The following is a 19,669-nucleotide window of genomic DNA, read 5'->3' as shown; positions in this document are numbered from 1 at the left end:
GAGCCTTTTACTTCTGGAAAGTACCCATACATCTGGGTGTTTGTCTTAGCTTCTCTGTTCTTTCATATCTCAACCACCGTTATCTTGACATGGCCGTATATTGTCTCTGTACTCTATTCTAAAACCCAGCAATAAGGTGTTTCGGTTTCAGGACCCAAGTTTCTGAACCATAAATTACTATTGGGATAATATGATATGGTATGAATTAGGGGTGTGGGAATACTACTTTTTCTTTTCGAATCGAATACGAATCGAATAAAGAGAATTTCGAATCGAATTCGAATTTTTTTGAATCGAATACTTTCCCTCAAATAGTGAACATTTTTTAACCGAATACTAACCCTCAAATAATGAAAACTTGAAATCAATATCAAGTCAACTCTCAATAACTTAATGACTAAAACTGTTGGTATATTTTTTTTCAGAATAAGTGTAGATTGTAAATGTATATTTTGTTTATTTAATTTAGGCCTAGTTTAATTCAATAGGTAACTGAACTTAGATAATAAGTTAAGGTACAAACCTGAACCAAGTTTTATTAGTCAAAATTATAAAGCACTACCAATAACAAATTTTGTAAAACACATTCAACCAATTGGGTAGTGATAATCATTATAACCACATAAAACGCACATTGTTTTCTTTTACTAAGTAGGGATTTAGGCCTACAACTTACTCTCAGCCCTAAGTTTATGTTTTAGAACATAAACTTTAAAAAGGTATGCCTATAATAAAACTTGTCTTAACTTAACATAGCCTAATCTCATGACTTGGGCTTAGGCTACTGGACAACTAGGTTTGAAGGTACAAGAACCTAGGTCTTATTTTTAACCATTTACAGTACCTAGTTTAAATCTTTGATTGAAATAATAAAGCCCCTTTTTAGCCTAAACGTAGGCTAACTTAAACTTAGGCATTTTTAGAATGAGTTACATAGGAAATGTATAATTATTAACTTTTAACTTACTTTTAAGGACTTTTTACACGTATTGCATTCTGCAACAGAGCCCTTTTTGACAAAACATTTCCAAACTAAACTCCTTTACTTATTTTTGAATTCTTGTGATGATGTTGAAGGCACATTTAGGCCTAAATCGGCTTCTTCATCTGAATCCATCTTGTGTCATTTAACATTCAACCAAACTTAAATGAAGCCTAGGCCTACAACTTTTAGGCAATATCCAATTGTATAAAAGCAACTGTTGTCAAAATATAAACAATTTTTACTAAGTTTAGCTGAAATACTTAGCGCAGACTTGTTAAACAAACTGTCTCTAAACTCCAACCTCAAAACTTCTTGTCTTGTAACACAGCTTGCGCTAATGCAATAGAAAAAAGAAAGAACAGAAATTGTTGTCTGCTAGAGAAGCAGAAGAATAGAAGCAGACTTCCATAGCAAGTGCGAATTACGTTTTACTCTGGGATCACGGCAAATCTATCTAGCAGACATCATTTGAATATCATATTTCAAGTTTATAAAGGCGATGATGCGCGTTATGGTACCATGTATAAGAGAACTCAGTATAATTTGTTCTGGTATCTTATTCACCATAACTTTTTCAGTTTTACTTCACTCGAAATAGACACATCAATGTCGTATGCTAGATTTATGTAGGTCTACCGTGATCCCAGAACAAAACGTAACTTGAACCCGATTGCCATCGCCAAGAACAATGAAGGCGGATGAATGCTTAACGTAGTGTTTTGCAGCACATGATGAGTTTAATAATGTTGAAAAATAATAAAATAAAATATCTAAGTGAGTTTTAATTAAATATTGTATGGCATTTTCATTTAATCTGAAGCAGCTTAACAGTTTTTATTTATTTTCAAACCAAGTTAGAACGGAACTATTTTACCGACCTTGTTTATTTGGCTAAAGGCGGAGGACATTATTTCATCGGAAACTCACGACACGACTACACAATAGTTGAAAATAAAACGTTGTCACTCGATAGTCGATAGAAACTGATTACTATTCGTATTTTAGCCCAATGGTAATTTTTTATTTATTACTTGAAACACTTTTTTGGTTTGTTTTATGTTTTCCAAAGCTCCAACTAATTATGTGACCAGATGCGAGGTATTCGAAAAGGTCCAAACTATTCGACCACCGTTGAACTATTCAAAAAATCGAATACTCGCAGATAGAACAAATCGAATCGAATAGTAGTTTTACTATTCGATTCGATTCAAAATTTAGAATATTCGCACACCCCTAGTATGAATCGAATTTGGTTTATACTGACACCCTGCAGCTTATTGGACAGTTTTCTAGAGACCTACCACACCAATTGACATTTGCTTTAGCAACAAAAAATCTAGTTGTCGACATAGTTCTGACATTATTAAATAAATCATCCTTACCTTTTTTTTGCAGTGTGACACAGTCCAAGTTCCGGGCCCCCTTACACTTGACGCAGACAGTCCTGGAGCGCCTCCTATTCCCCTCTTAATTTTTAGATCCTCTGCATCCAATACAATTATTTTCCAATTTTCCACTCCACACATTCTTATTCCTTGCGGCGCATCTCCTCCTCCATTCTCACCTCGCACTTGATTTTTTTCTGAAAACCAAACATCTGTTAATGATGCATTGACAGCTATCTGGAATTGTAGCCTGGACATTGGTTTGTCTGTTTTCATCTTATAAATTACGTAGCTATTCAGGTACATTCTTCCGAAAATTTCCAATGCTTCATTGTCCTCCTGTCCAAATACGTGTACAGCATCTGGTCGGTGTTATTGATGCCCCCCATCCCATGATAGTATCCATATAATTTAGGGTTTGGTTTTAATAATAACTTTTCCAGATCCCCTATTTGAATATCTTACAACTTTGGCTTTGGCATTAGTTTACATTAATATGAACAGTGTCCTATTAGTAAGTTTTTCCCTTTATGCCATCTATAGGATTGGCCCTTTTTGGACGTGCACCTTCTTTCTTACATCATATTTTCCTCGAAGTTGCCTGGGAATCTCTTTCCTGTCAACTGGCACTGTTCCAGTCAAATTTGTATCATTGTTGTATAAAAACCTAGCCAGCTTAGTTGTGAAAAAATTGTCAACATATATATACTAGCAGAGTACCCGTCCTTCGTACAGGGTTGGCAAATAAGTATAAAATGCTTATTGCAGTTATTCCCGATCTTTGCGTTTGCGATGTGAGAAAACCCGGTTTGAGAAAATTTGCTTCCTCAAATTTAGGGTATGCGATAGTATTACACATCTACCATAGCCATAATGTTCTGTTACTTCACTTACACAATAGAGAAAGATAGATCATTAAAAATTCGCAAAATATCATAAATTATTCATGAAATTAAAAACATAAACATAACTGTAACAATCCTACTTTGACAGTTCTCATTGTATATCACAGTTTTTTGTTGCTGCTTAGTTCAAATTAGCTGTTTTCATAAAAAATGAAAAAAATAATAGTGCTGCACCCTGTTGGTAAATCTTATACATTTTTAATGCTTTTGCATATTATAGAACCCACTCTTTTAGTTGAAACAGCTGGCTAAATTCTTTAATTGCCTTTAACCCTCCGAGCGTCACTTGTCGAAAAATCGACTCACGACACACTTTGTGTAGTGTCACTTGTCGATTTTTCAACACACGAACATCGTTTACGGCGAAGGCTCTATGACTGACTGAATCGGATTGAACTGGATCGAGTTAGGTATCGTTCTTTTTGTTAGATTCAGAGCTTTCTCCGGAGGTCTGTCTCTAAGCGCTATTCATTTTAGTTCCGAAAATATTTTAGCAGACAGCTGACGTGCGTAGTTGTAAACAGCTAGGTTAACCTCGGACCGATGACTGATGTGTTTTATTACGTTTATCATTGTTTTAGTGTTAAAAATCAAAAGTAGTGATATACGTGGTGCATTATAAGAAGATTTAAGTGATTTTGAAGGGCTGGTTGATGATCCTGAAGAAGTAGGTAGTGATATTGATGTAAATTATCAGCCAGATTCCTAGCTATGGTTAGGCTATGCATTCTTAGCTAAACGCTGTGTACTGAAATCTGTTTTTTGCCCATAACTTATTTATTTGCAAATCTACATCCTTATATTATCATATATTTGTAATCCACATAAAATTTAGAACAAAGTGGCTATTTTCAAATATTTATAGGCCTATAATTTATACAATTTCATTGAGCGCAAACTTATTTTTTTTTTGAAAATTTTCCAAAGTATTTTTTTTTACCTAAAAAATTTTTTGGAAACAAATATTCCTTATGTTTTATGTATAATATTGAAGCCCATGATTTTCCAAACAAAATGGTATATAGAACAGTAGAATTAACATTGTTTTAAGCTTCTCAGATCCGTTTTAATAAAACCTTGCAAATGCGCCAAAAATAGGCGGACATTAAGGCCTAAACTATGGACACTCAGAGGGTTAAATATGAATACTCATAAGGTTAACACGGGGAACTGCAGAGCCACTGGGGCAGAGCCCAGAAGGATTTTTGAGATAGGAATATGCATATATGTGTATCGGGAATGTGAGCTATCATCATGCCAAATTCCAGCCCAATCTGACCAGTATGTTTCGTGTTTACTTGTCACAAACATACATACATCCATACATCCAAACTTTCTCATTTTTAATATTATATATATATATATAGTAGGATATATAATTATTAATTATTGTTACCCATTTCCAAGAGTTTTTACTATGGCATAGCCAAAACCAAAGTGGTCAGAGACACTCCTATCTTCAAATGTAGCTCCTCGGTAGCAATCAAATTGGAAGCAATAGTTGTTAACAGCGTCGCACAACACCCTCAACTTGATGCCCCATCAATGGTGTTTTCCTTTGGAATGTATTGTGTGTGGGTAACTTTATTTTACCAACCAACATCTCATCAATGGATAACTAATTAGGGATGTAGGAAAAACGGAACAGTCTGTTGCAGTGATCGATCAATGGTTTAAACCGTCCACGTGGATTGCATCATAACCTGAAGTCCCTTGAGGTACTAAGATATTAGAGTCGACCATGTGGACAATTTGTGTTCGCCAGGGCTGCATTTTATCACCGATACTGTTCCTTTTTGTGCAGGTCTCAGTTATGAGGAGAGTAACAAATAATAGAAGGCGGGGAGTGCGACTCCAATGATTCGATTCTATTGTCTAATTTTGAATAGTTTTGAGAAATTTGTCCCATAAAAGATGACATATTACTATTAATATCTGCCGACTGTGTGTCAAGTTTCTCAGATTGGATATCTAGTTTCTCCGAAATTTTGGACAGTAGAGTACTCACCGGGTCAGGTTGTGGTATTTGTTCTGCCAACTGGGTATTCCGTCCTACCCGTGATCGAAGGTCGTAGGCTTTGCTTCCTGCCTCCTTCTGCTCACCTTCTTCCAGGCCTTTCTCTAGCATTTCAGTTGTCAAATCTTTTACTCCTAATTTTGTCATTTCTTAATTAAAAATGTCCTGTCACGGTCGCTAATTGATATCGTCAATATGCGTGATTCGATCAACTCGATATCACGGCCGATCAGTTAATATAAAATATCAGAAATGACAAAAATAAATGTGAACAAAATCCATCTTCTTTATTTTATTCCACACAACAACACACTAAACTATTTACTGTTTTTTAACAAAACAATTGAAAAACATATGACTGTTTATATATTAATTATTAAACAGTCTTTTGGCAAACTTATATAAAATATATTGAGGGGTTTTCTTTATCAATGATTAATCATGGTACGTCAATCGGGGACTGAGGGAGCGGCTGGAGGACCTTGACTTTGCTGACGACCTTTGCTTGATTGCCCAGAGGTACACTGATATTCAGGCGAAACTAAGTTCTCTACAAAGAGAGGCTGAAGAGGTGGGTCTTAAGATAAATGTAAATAAGACAAAGGAAATGAGGTTGAATTCCAGAGTAGCCCAAGCCTTAGAACTAAATGAGAAGGTGATCGAAGAGGTCGACTCTTTCCAATACCTCGGAAGTAAAGTCACAGCGGAGGGAGGAGCAAAGGAAGATGTTAGGAGCCGCATTGGGAAAGCTAATGCAGCATTTATTCAGCTTTACCCAATATGGAGAAATAGAAATATTTCAATGAAAACCAAAATCCGCATCTTCAACACAAACGTCAAGTCTGTCCTTCTATATGCCAGTGAAACTTGGAAAATGGATCAGCGTAGTACTTCTCAGCTCCAGGTGTTTGTAAACAGGTGTCTCAGGCGTATAATGAGAGTGTTCTGGCCAAACACTATATCAAATGAACAGCTTTGGGAGGCAACAGGGCAACAAAAGATCAGCCTAGAAATCAGAAGACGGAAGTGGAGGTGGCTGGGTCACACTCTTCGGAAGACGGATGGTGCAATTGAAAAGAAGGCCCTGGAATGGAATCCCCAAGGGACCAGAAAGAGAGGAAGACCCTGTGACACCTGGAGGAGAACAATAATGAAGGAAGCCTTGAGTGTCGGGAAGACCTGGGGTCAACTGAGGGACGTGGCGCAAGACAGGGATGGATGGCGAGCTCTTCTCGATGCCCTATGCTCCCGCTAAGGAGCGACAGGAAATAAGTCAAGTAAGTCATGTGGACAATTTGGATGTGGAGAATCTGGAATCTGTTCCTCGCGAACATATTTGAAAACCATTTGATGTTTTTTGATGTTTTGGAACGAAGAAACAAACCAATAGCTTAAAATTCATGGCTTTTGGTCAATTCCCATATTCAAAACAACTAAAATTAACCCCTTGATTTCAGCAAGGGTCACATCCACCCATTTCTTGTGTTGGACTGTTTGGGGATAAGTTATGTCCTCTTACTGAATAAATCATTGAGCATATTTTTTTGTTTCTACAACAAATGTGTTTATTAAACTGGGCGTGAAAAACAGACCAAAGTATAATATCAGAGAACTATTTATTTCGAGAGGGGACAATGTTTTGGCCCTGTCAGTTCATTGAAAACAAACGAATGTTCAAATCTAGGGTCAACAACTCAACGTCATCTAATAATTCTTCCCAATCACTAATTTCTAAACTTTTCTGTATTACTACCTCCTCTACCATGGCCCCTACCACACCCTGTACCTCGTCCTCGTAGGTTTACACTGTGGTCTCTTGTAGTGGTTATAGGAGGCCTAACAGGTGCTGGAGTATCTGCATCGTCTTCCTCGTCAGAATTGTTCAGATCAGGCCGTTCAGTGACATTGTCAGGGGTTGTTGAATAAATTCAATCTCTGGAGGTCCCGGCCGGGGGCAGTCCAAGTCAAAATGTATTCTTGGGCGAGGCAAGGCTAACTGAAATCTTGGCCTTGGAGTAGAAATTGGATCATAATCTGGGTCCTCGTCCGTGTCGTCGACCATGTCTTCACTACTCTCGGTCCAAGAAGAAGAGTCAATGTCATCTAGTGACTCGACATCACTATTTTCATTGTTTAATAATTCACACCACTTTCGCACAAATCTTATATATAAGTGTTCCCTTACTCACAGGGGAATGTGGCTGTTTATTATTAGGCCTCATTAACCCTTATGAAAAAGTTTATATATGGCCATATAAAATTTTTTTTATCCGGTTATATTTGGTTTTGGACCAAATACAACCAGATATGATCATATATGGAATCCCCCAGATATGATCATATATGGAATCCTCCATATATGATCATATATGGAATCCTCCATATATGGAATTTTTTAATAAAAAATGTATAAATAAATAAAAAAATAACAATTAAACATATTTTTACCTTAAATGGTATAAACTATAAATTAAAACTATAATAAAAATTTTAAATTCAAAAATTTCAAAACAAAATTTTTAAGCATCTGACTGGGAATTGAACCCGGGACTCCGGCGTGAGAGTCTGCCCCCTTAGCCACTACACCACGATAGCTTCATATCATGTGGATGATCAAAACCCATTACGAATAAGAGAAGCTGTATTTGGTCTCGTAAAACAAGATTTTTCTTAGACATTTTATGTCATTTGAAGAATGTTATTATTAATATAGCCTAACTACGTGACATTGATATTTGAGGCTGTTTGATAGCAAAGGTACAATTAATTAATTATTAATATAATATTCTCCTTATTTAGGCCTACTACACTTACAATTTTAAAATTATACGTCAGTTTTAAGATTTTGTTGCGTTATAATAAAATTGTACAATAGATGTATGTACAGGATTTTGTCATCAGGGTTCAAATCTGGATATTTTATTTCTTTACTAATAATTACTTTAAAGGAGAATTGCCTATATTATCTGCCCCCTTACTGTACCACATATCAACTCAATCAGTTAAGTAGTTTGTGCTTGGAGAGCAACAAGAAAATACACAAACTGATAAACTTTAGATTTTTAATATTATAAGAAGTGTTTGGGAGTTTGAGAGTTACATAATCCTAAAGTGGCAACAATCCCTTATAATAATTCCAGTTATTGTCAAAAACTCATTTATAGATGAGCATAAATGGAAAATTATTATTCCATATATGAGTAATTTAATTTCATACCTGGGAGTCATATATGACCATATATAGACCATAATTCCATATATGGAGGATATTTATGGCCATATATGGGCAATATTTTCATATATAAAAAACATGTATGGCCATATATGAACAATAATTTCATATGTAGAAAACATGTATGGCCATATATGGGCAATAATTTCATATATAGAAAACATGTATGGCCATATATGAACAATTATTTCATATATAGAAAACATGTATGGCCATATATGAACAATTATTTCATATATAGAAAACATGTATGGCCATATAAGAACAATTATTTCATATATCGAAAACATGTATGGCCATATATGAACAATAATTCCATATATATACTACATATATGGCCATATATGGACACCACCATATATGGATACAACCACATCTAGCCATATATGCTTCCATATATGCTCATCAAAACCCATATATGGCTTTATAAAACCATATATGGAATTTTGATATGGCCATATATGGCCAGAAATTACTTTTTTATAGGGGAATGTTAATCAAACCACGATAATTATACAATATCATCAGTAATGCACAGATAACACACAAAACTGTATAAACACAACGCAAATTATGGCTAACATAATCAAAGTAAAGCCTTACATAAGCTTATAAATTAAACAAAAAATAAGTTTGCGGGTGATTTAAAAACTGAAATTTAAAATGGCCGAAGCTAAACTATGGGAAGGTTGTTTTTTCTGAACAATTGTTAGCTTAGTTAGGACTAGCCTAAATACTTAATAGCCTATAATATGTCAAAATTGACATAAAATAACCTTAAATTTACATTGATAAACAGGGCATATACCACCCGGGAGAACCGGGTAAAAACCTTGCATTTGAATGGACCTGGAAAGACTGGGACTTTTGGAGCGATTCTGGGATTTTAATTTTAGCCCTGGTAGAAGATTGCAATCGTAAAACCCATCTGCAAAGTTCACAGGATAAAAGAATTAACACATTTGCCCCGATCGTGGAAGACTGTGACTGATGTTTCTGTGACCGCGGGAGACGACGATAAGTCTACAGATCACGGAAAATGTCCAGTATTTTCCTGCGGTCATGGTAGACTCTAATGACGTTTCCGTGACCGCTGAAGACGACGATAATTTTTATATTCAAGGGGAGATCCCCTGGATTTAGCTGTGATCATGGATGACGATGATAAAGTTTCTGTTACCGCGGGAGACGACGATAATCAATGTCTTCAATCCGCTGAGTTGTTAAGGATTTTGCTTATATCATGGTAAACTACAATGATGTTTCCGTGACCACGGGAGACAACAATAATGTTTACAAACAGTGGAAGACTGTGATGATGTTTGTGCACTGTGGGAAATGACCACACGATCCTGGGAGATCAGGATTTTGCCGCTGATGATACTTTTTTCATGAACAATGAGATAATATTTAGGATTTTGCTGATATTGAGAGTTACGATTCTTTCGTGACCTTATGTGATGATGATAATGAAAATGATTTACCATCTTTTATATTAATATGTGAGGGCTGTTATTTGTGAACACTACTCCTCCCTTATTTGTGGACCAATTTCAACGTATAAGGTATCAAAAGATTCGGCCCAATTCGTAGTTTTGCATTAAGGTTTTAGAATTTAAAAGTTTATACAAGGGTGTGAGACCCTTTCAAAGGTCGGGTTTTCACCATAAGAATTACATTGAACGAATTTAAAAACAAAAACAGCTGTATGTAAAAAGAAACTCACCAGATTCTTCGGAGTAAATATTAATGTTTGTAATATTCAGGAGGTTATAGACCAATCCAAACAGTTAATCAGTTTTGTTGAAAGAACAGAAAATTTATTGAGTTTAAAAAAGAAATATTGAAAACATGAGGAGGTTAAGAGGAAATCTTATACCCTATATGTATGAGAAGAGTAGAAGAGAGTCCTGGTCTAAAAGTAAGGAATCCAGATACACAATCACTTGGAGAGATGAATAATTATTACCAGTTCTGCTATGCAACTTATTTTAAGTAGAAAAATCATGAAGAATATACAAATCATGTTGTCACAGTGGTGAAGAAAACCTACATAATGTCGGATCAAATGAATACATGCAAGAAATGTTTACTGGTAACAGCTCTAAGTCGGGAAACATTTGTAAATACTAAAAAAATAAGGCCGGCTTCTAAAAAATGATAACATATTTTTACAATAAATGTTTATTATTTATACCCGTTATTAATAGAGTGAGTATTTCAATTAGTTACATAAGCTTTGAGTCTTTTAAACTTATTGAAATAAAAAACTATGACTGTTGCTGCAGTTTTAAATAATGCCTATTGCCTGTATAATTACGGTACTTGGCAATCGCTAGATTTTGAGCACTCATAGGAGATGACTGTTATTTTTTTATAACTCCTCTATAATACCAGTACTTGACAATTGCTAGATTTTGAGCAACAGGCACACTAGTAATAATGATTATTATATTCAAACACTAGCTCACTGAACTTTAGAACAGTTAGAAATATACAAATGTGATGTATATTGATGTACTCGCCTTTGGCTCGCTGGGGGCTCCGCCCCCAGGCCCCCTTTTTTGGCTGGGGGTAAATGAGCCACGGGGGACAGGGCGCAAGACCTACAATCGGGCCAAATTTCAGACATCCAGTTAATCTAGAAATAATAAATAAATAAGAAAATAATATAATGTTCACGTGGGAAACATTCATGCGGGATACTGCACACTTTGAAAAACCACGAGAAAACCTGGAATTTCACGTAAAAAATATAGTATTTACCCTGAAAGAGATAATTTTTAAAAATCTTGCATTGATGTTTTTTAAGCATAGAGGGCCAGTCTTCCAAAGCACTGTCCTATATTTTCTTATTTGTTTATCGAATAGTGTCAGCTTGTTTAATATCCTTGGTTTTTTTACACAGGAAGAAAAAGAAAGAAATCATCAGGAGAGTCAAATGGCACTAATACTGCACCGGAAGAAGTAGAGGAGACCAAAAGTGAAGAGAAAGGTAGCGTTAAGAACATTTATTAGGAGTTTATAAGATATATTGGGTGGTTTTTGTGAGGCGCCAGTCTACTTTCTCTTGCTTGTATACAGAATGCAAAATTTGTCCTTGATCTTTTTCTCTGACACCAAACAAAGACCTTTTTTTAAAACCTCAATTGAAACTGTTACGGATGGGGCTCTGATATTTTGGGACAAAGTCTAAGCCAAAATACCAAAAACAGTAGTCTTAATATGCCTATGATAATGTATGTCCTTGGTCTGCCGCTGTGTTAAATTTCATCTACGGAGAGGGCACTGTCCAGTGAATGACTGTTCAAGCGTAAGATAACACTTGTTTCTGGCATGGAAAAGTAGGCTATTAAAATCAAAGTCAAAACATAGTTTATTTGATAAAGTGTCACATTACTGTAACGGTCGGTTCCTCTCCACTTGAGGTATCTACTCACTGTTACTTTGGGTGATGTAGCTCAGGAATGAAACTCAGCACTCGCTTACAAAACCCAACTTTAATAAAACCCAAAACAATACGAAGAACACAAAGATTAAAAAAAGGCAGAGTAGACTGGAGATGTAAATCATTTAGTTAGAAACTGAAACCCCAATTTTGAAAACCGATAACATTGTCTTACCTGGACCTAAGGCCAAAGGGCCTTGGGCTCCAGCTCCCCCAGCAGGACCCTGTCCTCTGGTGCACCACACCTACCACTACACACAAAACTGTCCCCCTGATAAAATGCACTGGCCTACTTAAGCAACGGCCTTCAATAGGGCAGCACAACATGTTACTGTTAACAACACTCCCAGCCTACTCACACAACATTGCCAAACACTCAAAAACTTTGTACTTGAACTTTGACCTTATATTGAAATGAACTAAAAACTGTCTTCATGATAATATGATAGATAGAACTAAAATATCCTTCACTTTATAACATCATGCCATTTCATATCTCCACTAAAAGCGGCACAGCATTTGAGGTTTACATGCTCCAATTTTGTGTAACTTGACAGCTTGTAAAAGTGATACCACTTCTATATAGTATTGTAAGCATAACGTTAGTTTATTCAATGTTGGTTCGTAATTTATTTTATTACAACAATCTGTGTTAAAATTCACTAATGCAACTTAGTCTGAGCTACATTGATTATGTTCATACAACTTAGCAACATGTTTGCTTCATCCTCTAATTAAAGATCAACATTATTTTCATCAATATACCTATCTGAGGATCTGAGTGTGGAATACACAACTTATAATAACTCTATCTGAATTATACAATTGTATTGCAAAATTACATGTTAGAGCAATTTGTCACGCTTTATATGTTATTATAAATGTATTAAAGAAATAAGCAAGCAGTTGTATTCATAGAAACATGTGACTTTCATAGTGACCTGAGGATCCATAGGGTCTTAAATCCAACCCCAGTTACTGTAGGTTTTATAGATTGATTTGTGCTCTTGTATGTTTATCAATATTAAATAATAACTAAAGAACTATTGTTTCAATTTCAGCCACAGAGTATACAGACCAGTCTTGTCCGGACAGTCTTGCCATGATTGAAATGCATGGAAGCTCAGATGATTTACCAGACCTAATAGGTGAGTATCTCTTTGCTATAACTTTGAATAAAATACAGTACTTTTAATAATGAACAAAATGAATTGTGAGTTAGTGGCTCTGTTGGTAGCGCCACTGACTTCGGGCCGAGGGCAGCAATGTCATGGGTTCGGATCCTGGTACCTGCCACTACTTTTTATCAGTACAGTTTACCATTGTACTGTACCAGCTCATCCCTTGCTTGCTGGATATGTTCCTCACACAAGTCCATAGACTATATGGACGGGCAAATGCAAGGTGATCAAGGCGTATAAAGGTGTATGTGCATGTCCATAGTCGAGTCAGAGGAGTTTGTGGGGGACAGATAATTATTTTGACTTGACTCTGTGGGTACTAACTAAGTGGTAAATAAACTAAGTAGCTTCACCCTGCTTACCCACAGGGTTACACGTGGGGACATGCAACAAACAAATGGTTAAAGTAGGCCTAACCTAGATCCCACAGAGTCTGAGTTTACCAAAAGAAAGTTGGCTTTGGTTGTCAGTGAGAAAATTATAAAACTACTTCTTGAACGTGAAAACAAAACTAAAACTTTAACTTTGCAACAAAAAGCAAACTTATGCCAAACTAGGCAGCAGGAACCTGTGCCGCCGGGACAATCTTGTGAACGTCACAAAAAGGAGTAAAAAATTACAAAGAAGGTTCGAATACGAATTTTAAAATGTCTATTGACAGCAGGAGTCACCAACTTCAATTTCCCCACTTAATTGGTTGGTTAAATTGTGATAGCGTATAATAGGGTTAGGGCCGCAGTCAGGCTTCGAATTACGACACAGCTTCGCTAACAAGAACGGGTAGAGAAATATTAGAATACAACTAAAATGGTGTTACACAACTCGCCAAACGACAAAATAGACAAAGCAATGAAATTACATGTTTCATTACAAACTACGAACACGATTCTTCCAAAAATTAACTTTCAGAGGTGAGAAACTCACGAACGAATATTTCGAGACTATCCACAGCTTAGATCACAGTCGGAATGGTTGACTTCCTTCTTCTTTTACCGCTGAGGACCGAGCAGTCAACATCAAACTCACCTCTGATTAGCCAGAGGTTACGAAAAAGACAAAAAAACGAGACTTCGACAAATGATGCTGTTTACCAAAATTAGTTTCCTTGTGGCACCAAATCTAGGTACTCGTTAAACCTAATGCTATTTAAATAGATTTAATTGAAAATCAATTCAGACAAATGGAAATTCGCTTAGTCGGCAAGTTTGCTGCGGCGAGGGTATTAATCCATGGAGGTGGTTAAAATAAAATAAGTTTACGATTTGAACATCTTTTTTTATGGTTTTTGGACCAATGGACAACACCCCTACTAAATATCAGATTTTAGCTCTAATAAACGTGGATTAGTAGGCATATCCCCAAAGTCCAAAGACACAAGAAAGGGGCTTCCCCCCATTTTAAGAGTGAAATAGGGTAGGTAAAAGTTCTCCAAATTAACTAAAAATAAACTTTGAGACATATATTAGAGATACGTTGATGATACGTACATCAAATTAAAGGTCTTTTTGAACTAAAAACAGTGCTACAAATCGAACCTCAAATGGACAATCCAGTCAAAAATGACAACTGTTCAAAGATTAACCCTCCGAGCGTCACTCGTCGAAAAATCGACGCGCGACACACTTTGTGTAGTGTCACGCGTCGATTTTTCAACGCACGAACATCGTTTACGGCGAAGGCTCTATGACTGACTGAATCGGATTGAACTGGATTGAGTTAGGTATCGTTCTTTTCGTTATATTCTACGCTTTCTCCAGAGGTCTGTCTCTAAGCGCTTTATGTTCTCCGAGCCGATCGTAATTGTAGCAGACAGCTGACGTGCGTATTTGTAAGCAGCTAGGTTACCCTCGGACCGATGACTGATGTGTTTTATTACGTTTATCAATGTTTTAGTGTTAAAAATCAAAAGTAGTGATATACGTGGTGCATTATAAGAAGATTTAAGTTATTTTGAAGGGCTGGTTGATGATCCTGAAGAAGTAGGTAGTGATATTGATGTAAATTATCAGCCAGATTCCTAGCTATGGTTAGGCTATGCATTCTTAGCTAAACGCTATGTACTGAAATCTGTTTTTTGCCCATAACTTATTTATTTGCAAATCTACTTCCTTATATTATTATATATTTGTAATCCTCATAAAATTTAGAACAAAGTGGCTATTTTCAAATATTTATAGGCCTATAATTTATACAATTTCATTGAGCGCAAACTTATTTTTTTTTTTGGAAATTTTCCCAAATATTTTTTTTTTACCTAAACATTTTTTTGAAACAAATGTTCCTTATGTTTTATGTATAATATTGAAGCCCATGATTTTCCAAACCAAATGGTATATAGAACAGTAGAATTAACATTGTTTTAAGCTTCTCAGATCCGTTTTAATAAAACCTTGCAAATGCGCCAAAAATAGGCGGACATTAAGGCCTAAACTATGTTCACTCGGAGGGTTAATTGTCTTTGCAACGCTATTATATGCTACCTTCCTCCATAAGCACATGTCGATATGCACATCAAATTAAAGGTTTTTATCAGTAAAATACAATGCTGCAAATTTGAGCTAAAAAGAACAACCAAGTAAAAAATGGCAGACTTTTAGAATTAAAAATTGCAGATTCAAGAAATCTTTGAACGGCTACCATTTTTGAATCGGTTGTCCATTTGAGGTTAGGTTTTTGACATTGTTTTTAGCTCAACAAAACTATTTTGATGTATATATCAACCTATGCTTACCTTTAAGATTTTCAACCTACTCCCTATAGGCCATCCCTCATAAGTGACAGCCAATCACCATGTACACAAAAAAGTAGCTTACTATTACCAGTAATGATATGCCAAATTTGGTTGTGATATCTCTTTTTTTTTTAAAGTTATTAAGTCTTAATTGTCACCCTGTATAACATTTAACAATAATTTTGCCTTATCCTATGAACTTTAAACTTTGTTGAACTACAGTGTATGGTCGAGAAGACGGTGATGGGAGTGTTGGTGTTATAAGTGAAGCTCGTAATGATCAAAGTAAGTAAGATCTATTTCAACCCTTAGTCATTGCTAGAATCAGAATTATTTATTTTTAATTCAATATAAGAAACCCCTTTCTTTTTTATTTTACTTTTAACTTTATAAAAACTTGCAACCTCAAACTCAAATAATTTTGTAAAAATATCAATTAATGGAATGGGTTGGAACTAGGAAATTAAGGTAACTTTCAGGAATAATAAACCTTCAGGTAAAGTGGTCCAAAGGATTGCTATTGCACAGAGTTGTGTCCGTACAGGTTTCAAAACGGTCTTCCAATAATTACAAGCCTTTTATAGGGTTCAAGCTAAATGCAAAAATCATAACAGAACTGTACAAAAAGTTTCTAGTCAATTATAGAATTGATATTTTTATTTAGTAAAAAACGGCAAACAGGAGTCTTTTCTAGCGCATGACAACATTAGCATTTTCTCTGTTTCCTTTTTTGGGCATATTTTTGTACTCAATTATGTTGGTTTCAACAGCTTTTTTCTTTTGTTCTGTTTCGGTCTGATTTGTGATTGCCTAATTAACTATGCTCGTCATTCTTTGTATTTTAGGTGCTATTTCAATTTAAATATAAATAACTTCTTGATCAGCATTGTACGTGTTATCATAGATAAAACATACTCCCTTAGTAGATTTCTCATCCTTATGGAACAGCTGAAGACAATTTTATTGTTAGTTCATGTACGGTTTATGTAGAGGTCGTGTTTTGTTTACAATTTGTTTCCCGTTATTGCAGCCATTTAAAACCTCGTTTAAACAAATAATACGATCTAATCATAAACAATAACTTGTCCCCTAGTTATATAACCAAACAGTAAAGCACAAATCAAGAAATTAACCCTAAAATAATGGAAACAAAGTTTCATTGACACTAGCGCCTTTGTGTCACGTACATGAACTAGACACGAAAAACGTGCTTCAAAATTTACAATGGGATGAGAAGTCTACTTGTGTTGGTTAGTCTATGGTGTTATTAAATTTACGGAAAGTAAATAAAAGAAACGTCTTATAACACTTATATGATTGTTTTTCAACATGGAACATAGTAAAAACTACTAGACAGACTGGGCTTAAATTTTACAAATTATAGCTAGGTACTATACCAAGAATGGTAATACAGTAGGACTAACTTATTGCCACTTCAATATTTGTAGAGACTTTGGGATTTGTAGAGACTAATATCTAACAATTTGTTCAAATAAAATCATTTTAAATTTTAAATAGAAATATTATGTTTCAGTCTACCTGAGGAAACCATAAGTTAGCGACAACAAAATTTTAAGTTTTCATTTTGAAGGCATACTGACTAAATAATTTATTTTCTTTGAATAATTAATAAGCAAAACGTTTGCCATTTTGTAAACGATTTCAGAAGCTAGGCCTCCATATGGCTTTCCACAATATTAATAGAATTTTTGTATCAAATCAACATCTAGACTGGAGTCGGAGACTATGATGCTTTTATTGTTAGATGGTGTAGTACATATTTTTTTACTAGTAGGCCTAATTAAACTTAACAGAAACACCGGTTTATTTCTTTGAAGTGCTAGTTATTTAAGTCATTTTAATCACTTAACAACAGCTTTTATTAATAAGATAGACAAATAAAATAAGGAAATATAGTAGGTACGGCATTACCACCTAAAACTCGCTTCTCGCGTCTATATTTACATGAATCATTGTCTTATTCTTACATTTTTTTACAAATCTAAGTTCATATTCGTGAAAATGTTTCACACAAAAACGAGAATTGTTTTAAGATGTCTAATTTGACCGATGAATAGCAGGAAGCTATTGTTGCTTACACGGCGGATCACATAGAATCTTAGAACACTGTATGTATTATTCATTTTAAATTGAGCTTTCATAATTATTCTGGCATCCAGCCATATCACATCTATCTGGCATGCTGTAGTAACAAGTTCAATGCCATTACTAATCATTAAGGGTATTAGAAACGTGATTATGTACGTCGGTACGCGACTCCTCCATTCACTGTTAATGGTAAGTCGACCACGCACCAAGACACGGATGCGACGTTGCCACTTTTCGCTCGCCGCGGCCTTGCATTAGAGGTGGCTGTGGCTGTATACAAGGAGACTGCTGGTACTGAACAGCATGTTAAGTGAAAAATTCAGATGTCTCAAATATGTAAAATTTCAAGGCATTTTTATAGTGTTAAACTTAAAACCCCATAACAATAATGTTTGCTACTTGACTAATTCTGTAATAAAAATACAAGTTATACATTTTTTATTCAGGCTTATAGTACTTTTATTATTCAAATTATATTTAAACTTTTTTGTGAGTATAGAGACAAATGATGAAGGAAAGTTGTTGTAGGTGAGGATGGTGCTAACACTGAAGGGGCTGTTGAAGATAAGGATGGTGCTGACACTGAAAGGGCTGTTGAAGATAAGGATGATGCTGACAGTCATGTTGAATCAGAGTCCAGCAGTTTACCCGACTTCGCAGCCCTCTATGATGAATGGGAACAGTTAATCAGTGACGATTCAGGTAAATGATAACTACTCTCCCGGAATCCATGAAAACCAATAATCGTACAGGAATTCATATCAACTGGGTATATCCTGAAAAACTTCAGGAATCAGTCCAACCCTCTAGTAATCCCAACTGTCAGATCAAAAATGCTTAAGTATTTGTGTTTACAAATATAAATAGATAAATACATGCACACATATTGTTAAGGCCCAATTAATATTCCCCCCTTCAATTCTATAACCAATTTCAATATCACCTATGATAATCCAACCCCAATCCACATTGATATATAAAAATTTAAACACACTTTTACATTGAGGATGGAAGTGGAAAGAAGAAGGAGTAATACTATTTGACCATATGAAAAGAACGAAGCTACAACACTAGTTTCAACAATGGAATACAGTAGAACCCCAGTTAAGCAAAATCGGGTTAACCGAAACAGTTCCATAAATTAATACAGGGCTAAAATGTAAGTACAATAAGTAATATAAACAGAGAGGCCCTTGTTTCTGATGGGGATTGCCAAAATAAAACAAAGAAAAATATTCTCCATTCAACAGGAACAGCACTTGGTTAAGAGGCATAGAATTTGCACAAAATGGCGAACTAAAACCTATAACTTAAAGTTATGATGTAGAGTAAAATATAGCCTAATGTTTTTAGTAGATAAAAGGATGAAAGAGAAACTAACTTATATGAATGTTTGTAATACATTTGACTTTATTTGCTCTTGATGGTGAAACATCGGTCTTCATAAATTTTGCTCTAAATCAGATTAAAGTTTGCATTTAGACTAGTTTTACTGCACCTGTAACATACGAGGGCTATCCAGTAGATTACGTTTTTGTCTGTATCCGCTAGGGGCGGAGCTAGCCCAAACATCTTGGAGTTAGTTCGTTATGCAGCTCAGTCGGCATCTATCCGTGCTAGTAAGAGGTTTCTGCTGTACTCCGTTGAGTTACTGTGACAGTTTAAAATTTCTGTGT

The 19,669-nt window shown here is 35.3% G+C and overlaps 1 protein-coding gene across 7 annotated transcripts in view; it reads left to right on the top strand.

The window, feature by feature from the left end:
- The window catches only part of LOC128987315 (uncharacterized), a 168,233-nt gene that overhangs the window by 19,923 nt on the left and 128,641 nt on the right, over positions 1–19,669 (top strand). For 5 of the 7 annotated variants that reach the window (XM_054408111.1, XM_054408144.1, XM_054408136.1 and 2 more), the window contains exons 6-9: positions 11,433–11,519; positions 13,034–13,120; positions 16,107–16,169; positions 18,513–18,695. In XM_054408111.1, the coding sequence (XP_054264086.1) occupies positions 11,433–11,519; positions 13,034–13,120; positions 16,107–16,169; positions 18,513–18,695 (420 nt within the window). The remainder of the gene's footprint in view (positions 1–11,432; positions 11,520–13,033; positions 13,121–16,106; positions 16,170–18,512; positions 18,696–19,669) is intronic. The other 2 variants (XM_054408120.1, XM_054408128.1) reach the window with 2 other exon arrangements.

The sequence above is a fragment of the Macrosteles quadrilineatus genome, unplaced genomic scaffold, assembly GCF_028750875.1.
Source record: "Macrosteles quadrilineatus isolate MER2022 unplaced genomic scaffold, UCM_ALF_1.0 Scaffold_1__1_contigs__length_201487025, whole genome shotgun sequence".
Taxonomy (NCBI): domain Eukaryota; kingdom Metazoa; phylum Arthropoda; class Insecta; order Hemiptera; family Cicadellidae; genus Macrosteles; species Macrosteles quadrilineatus.
This window is presented reverse-complemented; position numbering and strand designations above follow the sequence as displayed.